General features: G+C 52.1%; 1 long non-coding RNA gene and 2 gene segments (V, D, J or C); 1 reads left to right on the top strand and 2 right to left on the bottom strand.

Moving 5' to 3' along the window:
- Positions 1 to 734: 734 nt before the first annotated feature.
- LOC123377545 lies at positions 735 to 1,341 on the bottom strand. The segment is given in 2 exon segments: positions 735 to 1,063; positions 1,296 to 1,341. Coding segments are annotated over 2 exon segments (375 nt in total).
- A 2,716-nt stretch (positions 1,342 to 4,057) lies between these two features.
- On the bottom strand, positions 4,058 to 6,848 carry LOC123378004. The segment is given in 3 exon segments: positions 4,058 to 4,494; positions 4,680 to 4,799; positions 6,750 to 6,848. Coding segments are annotated over 3 exon segments (483 nt in total).
- A 282-nt stretch (positions 6,849 to 7,130) lies between these two features.
- LOC123378007 lies at positions 7,131 to 16,257 on the top strand. The gene is made up of 3 exons (XR_006582419.1): positions 7,131 to 7,547; positions 7,786 to 7,992; positions 15,309 to 16,257. It is a non-coding gene; the product is annotated as an uncharacterized LOC123378007 (long non-coding RNA).
- Positions 16,258 to 16,593: the final 336 nt, after the last annotated feature.

The following is a 16,593-nucleotide window of genomic DNA, read 5'->3' as shown; positions in this document are numbered from 1 at the left end:
CTAGAGCTGGCCCTGCTTCTCTGCCATCCTATCCTGTGTTCGGTAGAGATTTATGTATTTATAGCACAATCACTATATGCACTGTAGGGGATTTTATGGAGCTTACGTTACATTTCTGATCCTTGGTGCCACCTGAGTTATTGTTAATTATTGTACTCTGCTGTCATTCTGAGCCACTCAGAGACCCCTCTTCCACTTCCTCAATTTCCTGTTCTTTGTTTCCTGGGTGTTAGTAGAGCATCCGATCTGAACACCATCTGTTATTATTTTTTTACTATTATTATCATCAACATCTTCATCCTCCTCAGCAGCTCGATTCAAATAAGTGCTCCTGAAAACTTTCCAGGTCAACCTCATTTTCCGTATTTCTCTTTCCCATCCGGTGGGGAAGGACTGGATTTGTTTGTGTATTTCCCCGAAAAGCCCTTGGAAGATCCACAATACTTCATTTTGATGGACAAGCGCTGCTAGCACTTTTGTAAATGTTGCCATCAGGGCGTTGGTGCGTGTCACTAGGCTCACGATCCTCCTGTTCCTGATATCACCTTTGTCCAAATATACATAAAAAGTTCGCTCAGATTCTTTCCCGCCTCCCCTTTGCATTTTCTTTCCATTTACATGGAGTGTTATGGGGAAGGGGGAGAGGAGAATCTCAGCTCTTTCAGTTCAAATTGTGAAAATTAAGTGGTCAGAATCCGCTTCCCCTTTTAGTGCCAGTCCCGCTCTGCTCTGTGTCACTGTGTCTCTCTGGCGCAGTAATAGGTGGCGGTGTCCGCAGCTGTCAGCGAGCGAAGCTGCAGAGAGAACTGGTTCTTGGAAGTGTCTTGTGTGATGGTCGTTGGGCTCTGCAGAGCGCTGGCGTAGTTAGTGTACCACTGACTCGGTCTGTAGTAAATGCGTCCCACCCATTCCAGCCCTTTCCCCGCGGGCTGCCGGATCCAGTCCCAGGTGAGGCTGGTGCTAGAAACCGAGTCTCCGGAGATGGTACAAGTGAGTGTCAGGGACTCCCCGGGTTTCACCGCTCCCGGGCCCGTTTCCTTCAGCTGCACTTGGGAGAGGACACCTGGGAAGGAAACACAGAAATGAAACACAGAAATGAGCCAGGCCCTGTCCCCTGGGAGCGGGGACCACGTGAAAATAAAACACCCCGAGACCGCACCTAAGGGACTGAGGCGCCCAACTGCCACTAAATTCCATTGGGATATGAGCACCTAATTCCCTTGGTCTCATTTGAACAGCGCCTCTTCTGCAATCACTGCAGCAAGGAACCCTCCTGACCCCCAATAGACACGTACCTGAAGGGGCCACCAGCATGAACAGGAAAATCCGCAGCAGGTTCATCTTAAGTGAAGGTGCAAACTGTCTCCAGCAGCCAGGCCCGGGCAGTTCTGTGTCTTAGGGGAGACTGAGGCTCCTCCAATCAGGGGTTTGTATTTAAACAGGAACCCTCCGGGGCAGGGATTTGCATGCGAGTTTCACAAGGCGACTATAAGGGATGACCGGGTGTGAGCTCTGTCAGCACATGAGGATCTCTCCCTGCGATGCGTGTCCCCCTAAGACAGTGAGTTCAGCTCAGAAAATTATGAAGCCTCCTAAGGCGTACGGACGCCCCAACTCAATTTAAATAAATAGCATTTGGTCGTTTAACACTCGTAAAGGTGTGTGAGATTCTCAGCCACATATAAGAGCAGGACAGCGCCTTCTTAGCAACGGAGGGATGTTTGAGAAAGGGAAATGTAACCTCCTCTCTTGTGGCTTTGGCAGGGATTTCAATAGAGCCCCAGGGAATTGGGAAATTGAGGGTTTAACTCCCTTACAGTATGTCTGATATCCTACCCCGTGCTCGGTAGAGATTAATGATAGTGCTGGGGGAAGCACTGCATTTACTGTACAGGCATAGCTACATTTCTGGTGAATAGCGGCTTTGTTGAAATCAGTTCGGTTCAGTGGAAGTCTTTGGGCTGAGCAGGGCCGGCTCTACTGTTTTTGCCGCCCCTAGCAGCGCGCCGAATTGACGCCAGAGGGCGGGGGCAGTCCGTGTGCCCTTAATGCGGCTCGCGCGTTTCCCCGACGGTGGCAATTCGGAGGCAGCTTCTTTCTTCAGCCCGAAGACAGAAGCTGCGCCCCTGCCGCCCAATTGCCGCCCCCGCTGAAACGCGCCTGCCGCCCTACGGGCACACGGCCTGCCCCCGCCCTCCCGCAGCAATTCGGGGCGCTGCTTGGGGGCCAAAACACAGGGACTGCCGCCCCTTGCAGATTGCCGCCCCAAGCACCGGCCTGGGATGCTGGTGCCTGGAGCTGGCTCCGCGCACAGTAATACAGGGCGGTGTCCTCCGCCTCCAGGCCGGTCACGTGTAGGTAGAAATTGGAGCTGTCCTTGGAGGCTGTGAATCGCCCCTGGATTGTCGGGGAGTAGCTGTTGTCAGACGATGTATAATAGTAGATCAGCCACTCCAGCCCCTTTCCCGGGGCCCGTCGGACCCATTTCATATAACAGCTGCTGAGATCAAAGCCGCTCACGGGCACAGGTCAGTTTGGTGGATTCTCCAGGCTGGACTGGGTAAGAACCAGCTGTGCCCGGGCCCCTGGAGACAAGCAAAGCGGGTTGTTACAGGAAATGTTTAAAAGGAACAGTGACATTAAATAGATACAATCGACGGAAGGAGACAGGCAGCTCGGCAGATATTGGTCTAATACATCCCTAGCGTGACTCCATTGGCCTTCTCACGCAGGATGTTGGAGAGGGGATTTTTTTCTAACGCACTCACATCATTTAGGAGCAGGAGCACTATTGACTTTCTGAGTGTTCCTGGGGAACTTGGCAACTTCTGAAAAGCCCCCTCAGCCCGTGAACTGCAGAGATACCGAGAATGGGCGGGTGAGGAGACAAACAAACGCACATGAGAGTCCAACCAGGAAAATGCGGAGTCTCAGCGGACCCAGCCTGGTGATGGGAGGGGAGCGCAGCCCGGTAAGTCCCTGAGCCGGATCCAGTGCCTGTGGCTGGGATGCCCGAGTCAGTGCGTAAATAGGGACTTGGCTGTGTCAGCTTTGCATAATCTGGGGAGAACCGGGCGGGTTGGAAATAAAAGGGGCTGAACCCAGCAAGGGGCACAGGCCCGATGAGAGATTGAGCGGGGGGGCGGGCGGTGACCTGATAGGGAAGAGCAGAGACCAGAACCCTCAGCCAAAGAACGGGACTATGTGAAAACAGAACCAGAAGTATCCCCTGACACTACTCTTTGGACATGACCTACAGACAATCTGAAAGAGATGCTTCCTTACTGCGTGTTCTTGGCAATTTGGCCAAACCTCACCCCACAGCTGTTTCCAACACGCACCTCCTGCCCAACACAGGAGTTTCGAAAAAGAAAGCTGGAACCATTTGGGAGCCTTTGAAAATCCCACACTAAAATGGCTTGGTCTTGTCTTTGAACAGAGTCCTAACGCCTTTATTCAGGGTGAACCACCAGGTGTATAGGAACGGCCCGAAATTACCCAGGAAATAAAACAAAGTAATCATTAACTCTTCTCCAGTTTGTGCTTATGCATTAAAGAGCAAACAGAGGCAATGCGCTCATGGAGCACCATTCAGCCTTCTCCAGGTATCTGCAGAGAGTGACAGAATTATGGTGTGAAAAATTCTAGGGCGGGTCCACCACGACTCTAAAGAACATAAGAACAGCCAGACCCCGTCAGACCAAAGGCCCATCTAGCCCAGTGTCCTGTCTCCCTGCAATGGCTAATGCCAGGTGCCCCAGAGGGAATGAACAGAACAGGGAGTTACCCAGTGATCCACCCCCTGTCGCTCATTCCCAGCTTCTGGCAAACAGACTCTTTAAATAATGTCTCTGGCATTTCTTCCTCTTAGTTCATGTTTAGGAGGCGGGTTGAAGGGCAGAAAGCTAATTATTCATAGTAACTGAGGCGGATTCTATTTCTCCATTGCTGTCCACTAAATAAAATACTCTCTGTTCTGTCAACATAGTGAGTCTTTAATTACCAATGTGCATTTTTAGAGGACGGAAGCCCTGATTAAGGGCTGGAGACTTTACAATCTATTGATCTGTGTTTAAACTGCCCTGCCGTGTCAGTGCCTGCTGCTCTCTGCCTGCGCTGAGAATGTTTGGATTCGAGGAGGAGGTTTTTGTATTCACTGCAGTTGATTTCTGATCGCTGTGTCTCTCGCACAGTAATAGCGGCCGGTGTCTTCTGCTTTCAGGCTGGTCATTTGCAGATACACCAGGCTGTTGGAGTCGTCTCTGGAGATGGTGAATCGCCCTTTAACGGCATCACTGTAAAACGTGCTGTGGCTATTAGCAGGGTTGTATATCCGTGAGACCCACTCCAGGCCCTTTCCGGGCGCCTGACGGACCCAGCTCATATGGTAGCTGGTGAAGGTGAACCCAGAGGCTTTGCAGGAGAGGCGGAGAGATTCCCCGGGCTTCTGAATTCCACCTCCGGACTCCACCAGAAGAACCTGGGACCGGACATCTGGGGGGAAAAGAAGAAGAAAAAGCTCCGTTAGATTCACCTTAGTACAAGACCTCAGCCAAAGCTCACAGAAGCCGTTGGGAAGATGCCCATTCACTTCACTGCGCTTTGGGTTGGGGCAAGAACGTCCAACCTTCCCCGGAGTCTCCCACTAAAGTTGGGGACGAGGGGGGGGGGAGAATTACCTGCAAGGGCTGCTAGAATCAAGAGAAGATTCAGCCACGATATCATGTTGCTGACGCGGGAAGGGTTTCTGACGGTAACTGCAAAGACACCAAGACCTTGGCCTGATCCCTTTTCATTCTCTGCCGTCCAGGAGAACACAGGATTTATGCAGGACCCCGAGACACTGAATTTGCATCACTTCTTGAAAAAAACACCACACCAGAAACCACAACCCTCGTTAAACTGAGGCCTTCCGGAGTCGAGTTCAGAGGAAAAAAGCTACTTGTCTGGAGAGGAGGAGCTAGAGTCTCTCTTGTAGGAACACTTCTTCAATGATCTCTACAAGTATGCTCGGCAGGGGCGGTTCCAGGCCCCAGCACGCCAAGCGCGTGCTTGGGGCAGCATGCTGCGGGGGGCGCTGTGCCGGTCCCCGCTCTGCCGGTACCCGGGAGGGCGGCAGGCGGCTCCGGCGGACCTCCCGCAGGGTCCGCTGGTCCCGCGGTTCGGTGGAGCATCCGCAGGCACGCCTGTGGGAGGTCCACCGAAGCCGCAGGACCGGCGCGGCAGAGCGCCCCCCGCAGCGTGCCTTGGGCCGGCGAAATGGCTAGAGCCGCCCCTGATACTCGGGACCTCTCATAGACAAAATGCATCATTGATTGTTCACCTGCTGCTGAATTCTGTCTCTTCTTAGTTTGTGAGTCCTGGCCACTGTGTGTCCTAGTGCATAGAGCATTAGACTGGGCCATGTAAAACCGGGTATTCATTCCTTGGTCTGCTGGGTTGCCTTGGATAAGTCATTTCTCTCCGTAAAATTGGAATAACCTTTTAGGTTCACCTAACCTTCCTTTGTGAAGAGCTCTGACATCCCCTGCTGAAAATCGCTTTTATAAAATGTTAGGGGTTGGTGTTATTACTAATGTCTGAAAATGTCCTTTCTTCTTCTATGAGAAGGAAGAGGCAAGCATTTGAAACCAGGAGCGCAGGAACAATTTTTATAGTGGGGGTGCTGAAACACTGACCCAGACTGTAAACTCTGTATATAAAGGAATCACCTTCAAGCCAGCACCCCAAGGTCCAGCACCTATGTTTGAAATTCCGCCTTGCAATGCTGGACTACAAGATAGAATTATTATTAGATTGGCACCTGAAAATGAAAGGTTGGGTGTGGATCCCCGCCTAGCCTGCTTTGAATGTTTTAGCCCAGAAGCCGAATAACTGAATTCTGCTAGGTCATACAGTAAAAATGGACAGTCGGTACCCTGAAAGAATCTATCTATGGGTTAGGGTTATACTCTGCAGGGGTTTGTAGGCCTGTGCCACTGTAACTGAGGGTACAGTACTTGCACTGCTTTGAGCGAGGCTAATGGTATGAATCACAGTTCAGTTGCATAGAAGTGTTGTATCACTCTTCTTCCTCTTAGTATTACCGTTCATATTATTTTCAACACCCACTATAAATAGGCAATAATACAGAGAAAAATGTCAAACTAAAGTTTCTATGGAAATGCTGGGTAAAATAATAAAATTTAGCAATGCATAGATCTTAAAAGCTCCACCTTGCCACTGTGTTTATGCAACAGGGTGGAGTTTTTAAAGGGTCTTAATGTAAATACTCAAATCCCATTGGAGCTGGAAACTTCCCAGCTTTGGGTGCCTTTGAAAATCCCAGTCTGACATTCTAATTGGTGGAGGGCCTGTTCTTTCTCAGGCAAGATACAGTGCGCTCAGACGCACAGCTCCGCAATATTTAAGTGTGGGAAATCTGTTACAAAGACTATTATGTAAAATCCCAGCGCAGTGCAGGGTTGAGATATTCCAAATCGCTTAAGGGAGATGGCAGTGGATGATTTTTAAGGATGCAAATGATTTCAGGGAGACCCTAGTACAATGTCTTAGGCCTTGATTCATGAAAGCATGTAAGAATTTGCTTAAACCCATCTCTATTCAGGACACTACTTTAAATTTAAGCACAATTCTTAGTGTCCCTGACTGAACTTTGCACTTTATTCTCAGTAGTGTCAATGGCTGTACAGGACCTGAAAGAATATTTATCTCATATCACTAAACCAGACAGAAATCGCTACGTTTACCTGCTGATATGTGCACCAACATGCCCTTAATACACGGTTTCTCAAACAGGGGTCGCGGCTTGTACAGGGAAAGCCCCTGGAGGGCCAGGCCGGTGTGTTTACCTGCCCCGCCCGCAGATCCGGCTGATCGGGCTCCCACTAACCGCCGATCGCTGCTCCGGGCCAATGGGAGCTGCGAAGCGGCGGACAGTAGGTCCCTCAGCCCGCGCCGCCTCAGCAGCCCCCATTGGCCCAGCGAATGGGGCAGGTAACACACCGCCCGGCCGCCAGGGGCTTTCCCTGCACAAGCCGCGGCCCCTGTTTGAGAAACTCTGATCTACCGTGTTCCCGGCGGCAGCCCTTAGTCACGTGACTGTCCCTAATGCCCTCAGTACCAGCGCTGGGCTGAGTGATGTCATCCCGGTCCGAGGGGCGGGGTCTGTTATCTCCATGGTGACTCTGTCACATTGTGGCACTTTACTGTGGGTCGGGATGTCTCAGCTCCACCCACTGACACCCGCGGAGAGTCCGGGCGGTGATTGCCCAGTGTCCTTGGGGTGAAAATAATCCACCAGCCGCTTGGGAAAGTCCCGGCAGTGCCACATCCCCAGGCTCAGCGGAGTGGGGTTTGTTCAGGCGCTGGGTGATCTCTGCCCACAGCCCCGCCCGGACTCTGAACGGCCCATTTCCATATCCAGCCTCCAGCTCTCCGTGCCTCAGTCTCCCCGCTCTGACCCAGGGGCTGGGATAGTTCCCGGCCTCCCGGCGGCGCTGTGGGGAGAAAGGCGATAACCGCGTGTGAAGGGCCGAGACGCCACGGTGAGGGGCCCCACACGGGTTATAATGAACTAATCACCTTCCGCTGCGTTAATCCGCTAAACGTCCCAGTTTGCTGAAAGGGCCAGAGCCTCCCTGGTGTAAATCCGGAGTAACTCGAGTCTAGCGGAAGCAGCTGCGGTGACTTTACACCAGCGGAGGATTTGGCCTCAGGAGCGATTCGCTCCATCCGTTGGGTCTGATGCGAACCCCAATGCGCTTGTCCCGTTTACACTGACAGACGCTGTCCTGTGAGTCTGACACCGAGACGGGCCCCGGGAGAGCCAACGTGCCGGGACAGCGAGCGGAGAGCGACTCAGAGCAGGACTCACTCCGGATTGGGGTTCACAGATGGAGCGAGGGATCTCTGCGCCGCAGGCCCAGCGGGGCTCTGGGCAGGAAGGGGAGACACATTGCCCGGGAACGGAAGGGTTAAAACTGCTGGGAGGTTTGTGTTACATTCACCCGGGTGCCGGGTCTCCTGTCCCAGCCTGGAGCGGTGTGTGTGTCACTGCTGCCCCCGCGCGGCTGCCGGGAGAAGGGCGATTCCGCAGCCTGGGTTATTGTATGATCAAAAATCGGTTTGGTTTCACTGTGTCTTTGTCTCCGGTCGCACAGTAATAGCGGGCGGTGTCCTCGGGCTTCAGGCCGGTCATTTGCAGATACAGCTCACTCTTGGGATTATCCCTGGAGATGGTGAATCGCCCTTTCACTGAATCAAGGTAGATTGCAGTACCCCCGCCGGGGTATATAAAAGCGATCCATTCCAGTCCCTTGCCAGGAGCCTGGCGGATCCAGTTCATGTAGTAGCTGCTGAAGTCGAACCCGGAGGCTTTGCAGGAGAGGGGGATAGAGTCTCCGGGCTTTTTCACATCCCCTCCGGACTCCACCAACCCCTGGGACCAGACGGCTGAGAATAAAGCCAAGCCATTAATATCAGTATAAAAACAGCGGTAACAATATTCTTCTCACTCTGCCAGCTTTCAGAAGAGGAAAATACCTTCCAAAGCTGCTACAGTGAAAATTACAAGGAGCAAAAATCCCATTTTCCCGGGTGCTGGAGGGGAAAGTTCTCAGGGACTGGCTGGTCACTGCACAGACCCAGGGGCTGCGGATTGTGTCTCTGGGTGCAGCCTGGGCAAAGAGAGGCACAGATTTAAACAGGAAACTGTCTCCCTCCTTTGCATGCCCCCGCTTTATAAGAGACACACACTCCTGCTGCCAGCGATCTGAGTGACTCGTCTTAGGGCTCCGGGTGCGGGAGTCAGACTGTCCCGTCCTGTGTGTCTGTTAGTCTGTACAGCGCCAGGCACAGGATGCTGGGATCCTCCTGACACTTTCGGACCCCTGCCCTGGGAGGAATGAACAGCTCCCTGCAGTGACTGTATTTCCTCATCCAGGACCTGAGGGCCTGGCTATTGTGAGGTGATGTTGGGATTCAGGGGGGACTCAGCTCTGGAGCCCTGCTCCACACACACAAGGGCCATGCAGCGTCCGGTCAGGGGGGTCAGTATCTGGGGAGGGGTCGTGTCCCAGGGATCCACTGGGCTGGGCCACCCGCTGGAGAGGGAAGATTCCTCATGGCGCTGGGAGGGATTGGGGACGGGAGCCCCTTTCCCTTCCCGGCAGTGACCGTCTCCATTGAAATGATCCATGACACTAGGAACGTGATCTGAGCAAGCCTGGCTCGTGCTTTGGGCCGGGTCTGGGGCCCGCCTGTGGGTGCAGGTGGGAGAAGCTGGGGCGGGGGGGGGGGAGTCTGAGGACAGAGTTAAGGTTTTGCAGTGGAGCCTCCCTGACATTAGTGGGCCGAGAGCAGCGTGTCTGGGAGTTTTTCTGTAGCGGGGAGTCAAGGGAGGGATCAGGCTACAGTGAAGGAAGATGTTTCTGCGCGGCTGATATTTATATTCGTGTTTCTATTCCTGTTCCCAGTCACAGGCCACTTCCCATTTACACTCGGGTTGTAAACTCGGTGGGACTGAGAGAGGTTTTATGGTCTGTGATTGTGCCAAACTGTGGGGTCCTAGACTATAATTAAGAACATAAGAAGGGCCAGACTGGGTCAGACCAAAGGTCCATCTAGCCCAGTATCCTGTCTCTGGACAGTGGCCAGTGCCAGGTGCCCCAAAGGGAATGCACAGAACATGGAATCATCAAGTTACCTGTCGCCCATTCCCAGCTTCTGGGGACGCTAGGCCCACAACCAGCACCAAATCTATCACCGCTGAGCATCATCATCAAGATCATTTACTTAGTTAATTATTAATGAGCAATAAGGTCTAGACAGAAGCTTTCTTCTGGTTGTGTTAAAGAACTTGTGTGACATGAACGCTACGTGTTTCTAAACCATCCTCAGAATGTAATATTGAGGGATAACAACAAAAACAACACAGGAATTTTTCCATTCCCACTTCCATTCAGACAAGTATCAGCATTCACGCTGAAACACAGATCTCCCTTCCCATTACACTCATGTCCCCTTTCATCCCTGCAGCACAGCCAGGGCCTGAGCAGGGGCCTGGGACGTGTGAGGAGCAGACTGAACTTCCCTTGCGTTCCAGAGACGCTGGTTGTGATGTCCCCGTGCCACAGCGCGGGGTGACGGGTTTTCCTTTCACCTTTCCCTTTTTTCCTTATTTTTTACATTGTTTGCTGTTTAATGATTTGTATTTGCTTTGAACTGTACGTGATGATCAGTGGGTCAGGGAAGCGTCCAGTGCAGAGATAGTCCCCTGCCCTAAGTGACCACAACAAGGTTGGGGGTCGAGCCCCCCAGGAACCCTGGGCCCAGCCTTGTCGGAGTTACGAGGACTCTGCCACATAGGAGGTGGAAGGGAGGCCCTTGAGGTCAGGCAGGGCTCTGGGTAAAGGGACTGGGAGTGAGGACTCAGATCCTTTCACTCGCCCACTTCATCAGCATAGTGTATAAGCCAGGGAAGTTCCCCACAGTAGCAGGACCAATCCCCCGCTTACATCTATAATAGAATATTTGGGGCCAAGTGAATCCCCACCACACCCAGTGTGGGACACCCCGTTCCCGGTATCTCCACCTCCTGTGGATCTAGATCTGACTGACCAGCCGGGTTCAGTTCCCTCATTTCAAACGGAGGGACTTACCATCTCCTGTGAGCTCCGAGCGTTCAGCCTGCCAGCATCAAACCAGCTGGGACTTTCTCTGCTAATCGCAACGGGAGGTGTTTATCTGAGCTCAGACTGGCTTCCCCTCTCTGTGCAGGGTGCGTGTCTGGTACAGTGATACCAGGCAGTGCCTTCGGCTCTCAGGCTGGTCAGCTGCAAATTACACCAGGTCAGATGTGGGCAAACTTTTTAGGCCGAGGGCCACATCTGGGTGGGGAAATTGTATGCAGGTCCGAGGCAGGGGGTTGGGGTGTGGGAGAGAGTGCGGGGTGTGGGAGGGGGTGTGGTGTGCAGGAAGGGGCTCAGGGCAAGGGTTTGGGGCTCAGGGAAGGCGGTTGGGGTGCAGGAGGGTGCTCAGAGCAGGGTTGCAGACTGTGGCAGGGGGCTCAGGGCAGGGGTTGGGGGGCAGAAGGGGTGTGGGATGCGGCAGGGGCTCAGGGCAGGGAGTTGGGGAGTGGGGTGCAGGAGGGGTTCAGGCTGTGGCCCCGCTTACCTCAAGCAGCTCTGGGGTGGCAGTGGTGCACACCGGGGCCAGGGCAGGATCCCTGCCGGCCTGCCCTGGCCCCACACTGCACTGCTCCTGGAAGCGCTGCAGCCCCTGAGGGGGGATAGAGGGCTCCCAGTGTGCTGCCCCTGCTCCCTGTTCCTGGCCAATGGGAGCTGCAGGGGGTGGTGCCTGGAGGCAAGGCCAATGTACGGAACCCTCTGCCCCCCTTCCCAGGGGCTGCAGGGATGTGGTGCCGGCTGCTTCTGGAGAGGGTGCAGGGCCCACGGCAACACCGGGGGGGAGGGGCAGTCTCTCAGGCCAGATGCAAAGCCCTGAGGGGTCGGATCCAGCCTGCAAGCCATAGTTTACCCACCCCTGCACCAGGTTGTTGGGATTGTCCCTGGAGATGATGATTCACCCTCTCTCTGCATCATCGTAGTATGTGCTGCTCCCACTGCTGCTGATGATATGGGCGACCCCCTCCAGCCCCTTCCCGGGGGTCTGACGGACCCATTCCATCCAGTCGGTGGTAAACCTGAACCCGGAGGCTTGTCAGGAGAGGTGGAGAGAGGCTCCGGGCTTTTTCACATCCGCTCCGGACTCCACCAACCCCTGGGACCGGGCACCTGGAAATAAAGACAAGTTACAGGGAGTATCTTGGGCACAATAATCCCCTACCTGCCCAACACATGGAAGTGGAGAAAATACCTTCCAGATCTGCTGCAATGAGAACAAGATGTCAGCAAAGCCTCGTTGTTCCTGGTGTTGGCAGGGAATGTTCTCAGGGGGGTTGGCTGGTAACTGCACAGACCCAGGGGTTGCGGATTGTGTCCCCGGGTACAACCTGGGCAGAGGGAGGGACAGATTTAAACAGGAAACTCTGACCATGATTGGCATATCCCCCTCCTTATAAGAGATGCCCTGTATTTACTAGCACGAACTCAGATTGGGGAGTTTGAGAGAGAAAGGCTGGGATCCCCCTTCTCACGGCAGGGCTCCTAGCACAATTGCATTTGAGATTCCGAGCTGAATTTATGTAGGTCAAATTCATATCTTCTGTATCCCCTTCCCTGACTCCCAAACAAAGTCCTAACCCTAGTGATAAATTTGACCCCTACCCTGAAAATGTACTGTGATGTAATCTGATTAGAATATGACCGTATGGATCATTGTTGCAACCACTGTTATATATTTGCAGCAAATATTGTACAAAGGGTGTCGAGTGAAGTGTCTATGAAAAGGTTGTCATGTATCAGAGAGGTAGCCGTGTTAGTCTGGTTCCCTTGGTTTTCACACCTCAACTGCTAGAACAGGGCCTCATCCTCCCTGATTGATCTAAGCTCGTTATCTCTAGCTTGCTTATATTTACCTGCCCCTGGAAATTTCCACTCTTGCATCCGACGAAGTGGGCATTCACCCACGAAAGCACATGCTGCAAAATGTCTGATAGTCTATAAGGTGCCACAGGATTCTTTGCTGCTTTATGAAAAGGCTATGATTTGCTGGTTATGATTATGCTATCTGTATGCATGTAGCATTTTTTGTATGTGAAGTTTTAAGTATTGGAATGTCCACCCACTTTATGGGGATTGTCTGCCCCATTCTTTGCAGTTGACCCTAATGGAGTCACCACCGCTATCCCCCAGTGGGACACCGGTCACGACCAGATATGACATGTAAGATATCTGCAAAAATGTTATCATTTGCTAGATATGGTCATCTTGTTTATATGTTTGTTTCTCTATTGTATTATGAGTTATAGATGTGTATGTATGTTTGTATTTCAAACTTGTGCTGTGCTTCTGGGTGACACCCAGGCAGGTTGGCATCAGCACTGCCTAGCCTGATTGGTGGTGCCTTAAGGCCCATCAGGTACACAACTGACCCATAGCTCCTTATAATGCTTCCATGGAGTCACCTTTGAAACCGGAGTAGCTCAGGCTGTGTCGACACTTGCAGATGTTTACAGTGCCAGGAGTCAGAGCGCCCCACAGACAGGGCTGCAGGGAAAGTTCTGTTGTGCGTTCACATTGTCAGCTGCCACTGCAATGGCATGAACACACTTGTGGCGCTTGCAGCGGCATTCAGAGAGGTGCATACTGGGCAGCTATCGCAAATAGCACCTCTTCCTCTTCCGCCATTCAGGCTTGTGGGAAGGCGGAGAGGGGTTTGTGGTGTATCCTGGGTCCTGTGACAATGACCCATCATGCATTGCTTTGCATCCCAGCAGCCCCTTTACAATTTCCCAAGGTAAATTTTCGGGTATGTCTATTCTTGCAGAGTTTCACTGGTGATAGGGAACCAATGAAAGAAAAGCACTGGTTTGTGTACTCACTTAATTCCTCAGGCATCAAAGGGTGTTTACACTACCAGCACTTCCATCACAGATGAGAGCAGCGCTGTAGGGCAGCTATCCCACAGTGCAGCTCTCTCATAGGACTTGTGGGAAGGAGGGGGGTGAGCAGAAGGCATTCTGGATCCCTGCTCAGTGCCTCATGATGCCCTGCTTCATGTCCCAGCAGCCCCATTACTTCCTTGTTTCTTTCCTTGCTTTTTTTTACCCTGCCCCTCCCCGCCCTCCCCCCCGGCTGTCTGGCTGCTTTCCCCGCCACATCTACAAGCAAAGAGAAAGGGAGTTTCAAACTTCCTTGGGCTTATGGGGGGAGGGATGGACGTCCGTTTACCTGGCATCAGAGCAGCAGAGATGCTGGCCAGAGTGGTCACTTTTGGAACTGTGGGATATCCTCCAGAGGCCAAAAGTGTTTATACCAGTAAAACATGTCTTCACTTTCACAACAGCACCAAAAGAACATGGAACGAGCTGTACACCTCTCATAAAGGTGGTTTTCTTTTTGTGGTGAAACTTCTGAGATTCACAGCAAAAAGTCATTAAGTGTAGACGCTCCCACAGTTTTAGTGCAAAAAATGAACATTTTGCGCTTTAAATGGCAAGTGTAGACGTAGCCTTAGTCTCCTTAAAAGTCACAGGATGTAACCCAGGTGGCAAGGCCTGAAGGTATAATTGCGACTGAATCTTAAAAGAGAACATAAATGTTCACACTTCTGTGTTCCCAGTAATAACAGATTGTATAATTTTTATCTCCCCTGCGTTCCAGCCAAATATTCTTCTCTCACACAACATAAGCCAAAGCCCACTAAAGACAAGGGAAATATTGCCCTTCACCACAGCTGATTTAAAAGCAATCCCTACAAATGAATGGCTAGCTAAGTGAGGTCATTAAAGGACGGGGTTTGTATGTCTTATAAACAGGGACGGCTCCAGGCCCCATCACGCCAAGCACGTGCTTGGGGCGGCAAGCCACGGGGCGGGGGGCGCTCTGCCGGCGCTGCGAGGGCGGCAGGCAGGCTGCCTTCAGCGGCTTGCCTGCGGAGGGTCCACTGGTCCCGCGGCTTCCCCGGACCTACTGCAGGCACGTCCACCTAAGCCGCAGGACCAGCGGACCCTCCGCAGGGAAGCCACTGAAGGCAGCCTGCCTGCCTTGCTTGGGGTGGCAAAATGCCTAGAGCTGCCCCTGCTTATAAAGAGGGGACTATGCAAATGGTGGTGGCAGGTTGCTGTTTAAATCTGTTCCTTTCTCTCCCCTGACTGAACCCTGAGAGACAATCTCCAGCCCTCTGTGTCTGTGCAGTTATCAGACAACTCTCCCATCCAACAACAGGGGAAATGAGACGTTGGGTCTCTTTAGTTTACATTGTGGCAGCTTTGCAAGGTATTTTCTAACCCAGAGTTAGGCAACCTATGGCATGCGTGCCGCCTTTGGCATGCGAGCTGATTTTCAGTGGTACTCATGCTGCCCAGGTCCTGGCCACTGGTCCAGGGAGCTCTGCATTTTAATTTAATTTTAAATGAAGCTTCTTAAACATTTTTGAAACTGTATTTACTTTACATACAAAAATAGTTTAGTTATATATTATAGACTTATAGAAAGAGACCTTCTAAAAACATTAAAATGTATTACTGGCACGCAAAACCTTAAATTAGAGTGAATAAATGAAGATTTGGCACACCACTTCTGAAAGGTTGCCGACCCCTGCTAACCCAAACATGCTGGAGAGGCAGTGATTATTTTGTATTTTCTGTTTTGATACTAATGTTTGTATTGTGTCTTTATTCCCAGGTGCCTGGTCCCAGATCAATTTGGTGGAGTCTGGAGGGGATGTGAAAAAGCCCGGAGACTCTCTCCACCTCTCCTGCAAAGCCTCCGGGTTCACCTTCAGCAGCTACAATATGAGCTGGGTCCATCAGCCTCCTGGGAAGGGACTAGATTGGGTGGCTTATCTAGACAGCCCTGGGGGTGATATATACTACCATAGGCGCCAACTTCTGCTGGCACTGGTGGGTACTCGACCAGCCTCTGCCACCGGCCCTGCCCCAACTCCATCCCTGCCCCGCCCCCATTCCAACCCGTTCCCTAAAGTCCCCACCTCAACTCTGTCTACTCCCTGCCCCTATTAGACCCCCTTCCCCAGATCCTGGCCCCAGCCCCGCCTCTTCCCTTGAGCGAGCCACGTTCCCACTCCTCCCTGCTCCCTCACGGAGCTTGTTACCAATTTTTCCCCATGGGTGCTCCAGGGCTGGGAGTTGGCACCTATGTACACTACCTTGGTTCAGTGAAAGGCTGGTTCACCATCTCCAGGGATAACTCCAACATCCTGCTGTATCTGCAAATGACCGGCCTGAGATCCGCGGACACTGCCTGGTATCACTGTGCTAGATATACAGTGACACAGGAACCTATTGATGTTCATACAAAAACCCAGGCTGCAGAATCCGCGTGCCAAGTGGTGGTAGCAGCAACATAAACAACAGGGCTTTGGGCACAGAAAGGAGAACAGGCATCCTGGGGAATGAAATACAAACCTACCTCAAGGTTTTAACCTTTTCATTCTCTAGCAATTTTTGCTTCACACAGTCCCACTGGGCCTGCAGTGCAGACACTGCTCACTGCTTCAGTGAACCCCATTCAGATGTGAGTCCTGTTTCCACGGTCAGTCTCTCCTTGTATATTTGAAACTTTCCCTAATGTAAAATGTGGCTAGTTCCCACATTGTTCCTTCACTCTTTTACCCCACAGGGACCTGTTCACAGATTCTTCTGACCCAGTTGGGTCCTGAATGGGAAGAAGCCCGGTGTGACGGTGGCAGACCAGGTACCAGCTAGACCTTACAAGTGTATAGCTGGAAACCACTCTTGTTTACCTGTGTTAGCATCATCAAAATCGATGTTAGGTACTAAGTTCAGAAGAATATGTTTAGTGTTTAGACTTCATAATATGCTTGAAGGATGTTGCCTGCTCTGTTTTCACTTATCTGTACCCTGGTATAACTTAATAACAAATATTTGCATTATAGACCCCTGTAAGACATAGCAGTGCAGGGTCAAAGTGAAGGCCTGTGGAATAC

This window comes from Mauremys mutica, chromosome 9, assembly GCF_020497125.1.
Source record: "Mauremys mutica isolate MM-2020 ecotype Southern chromosome 9, ASM2049712v1, whole genome shotgun sequence".
Lineage (NCBI taxonomy): Eukaryota > Metazoa > Chordata > Testudines > Geoemydidae > Mauremys > Mauremys mutica.
The sequence above is the reverse complement of the archived record's forward strand: the minus strand, read 5'-3'. Positions and strand labels throughout refer to the sequence as shown.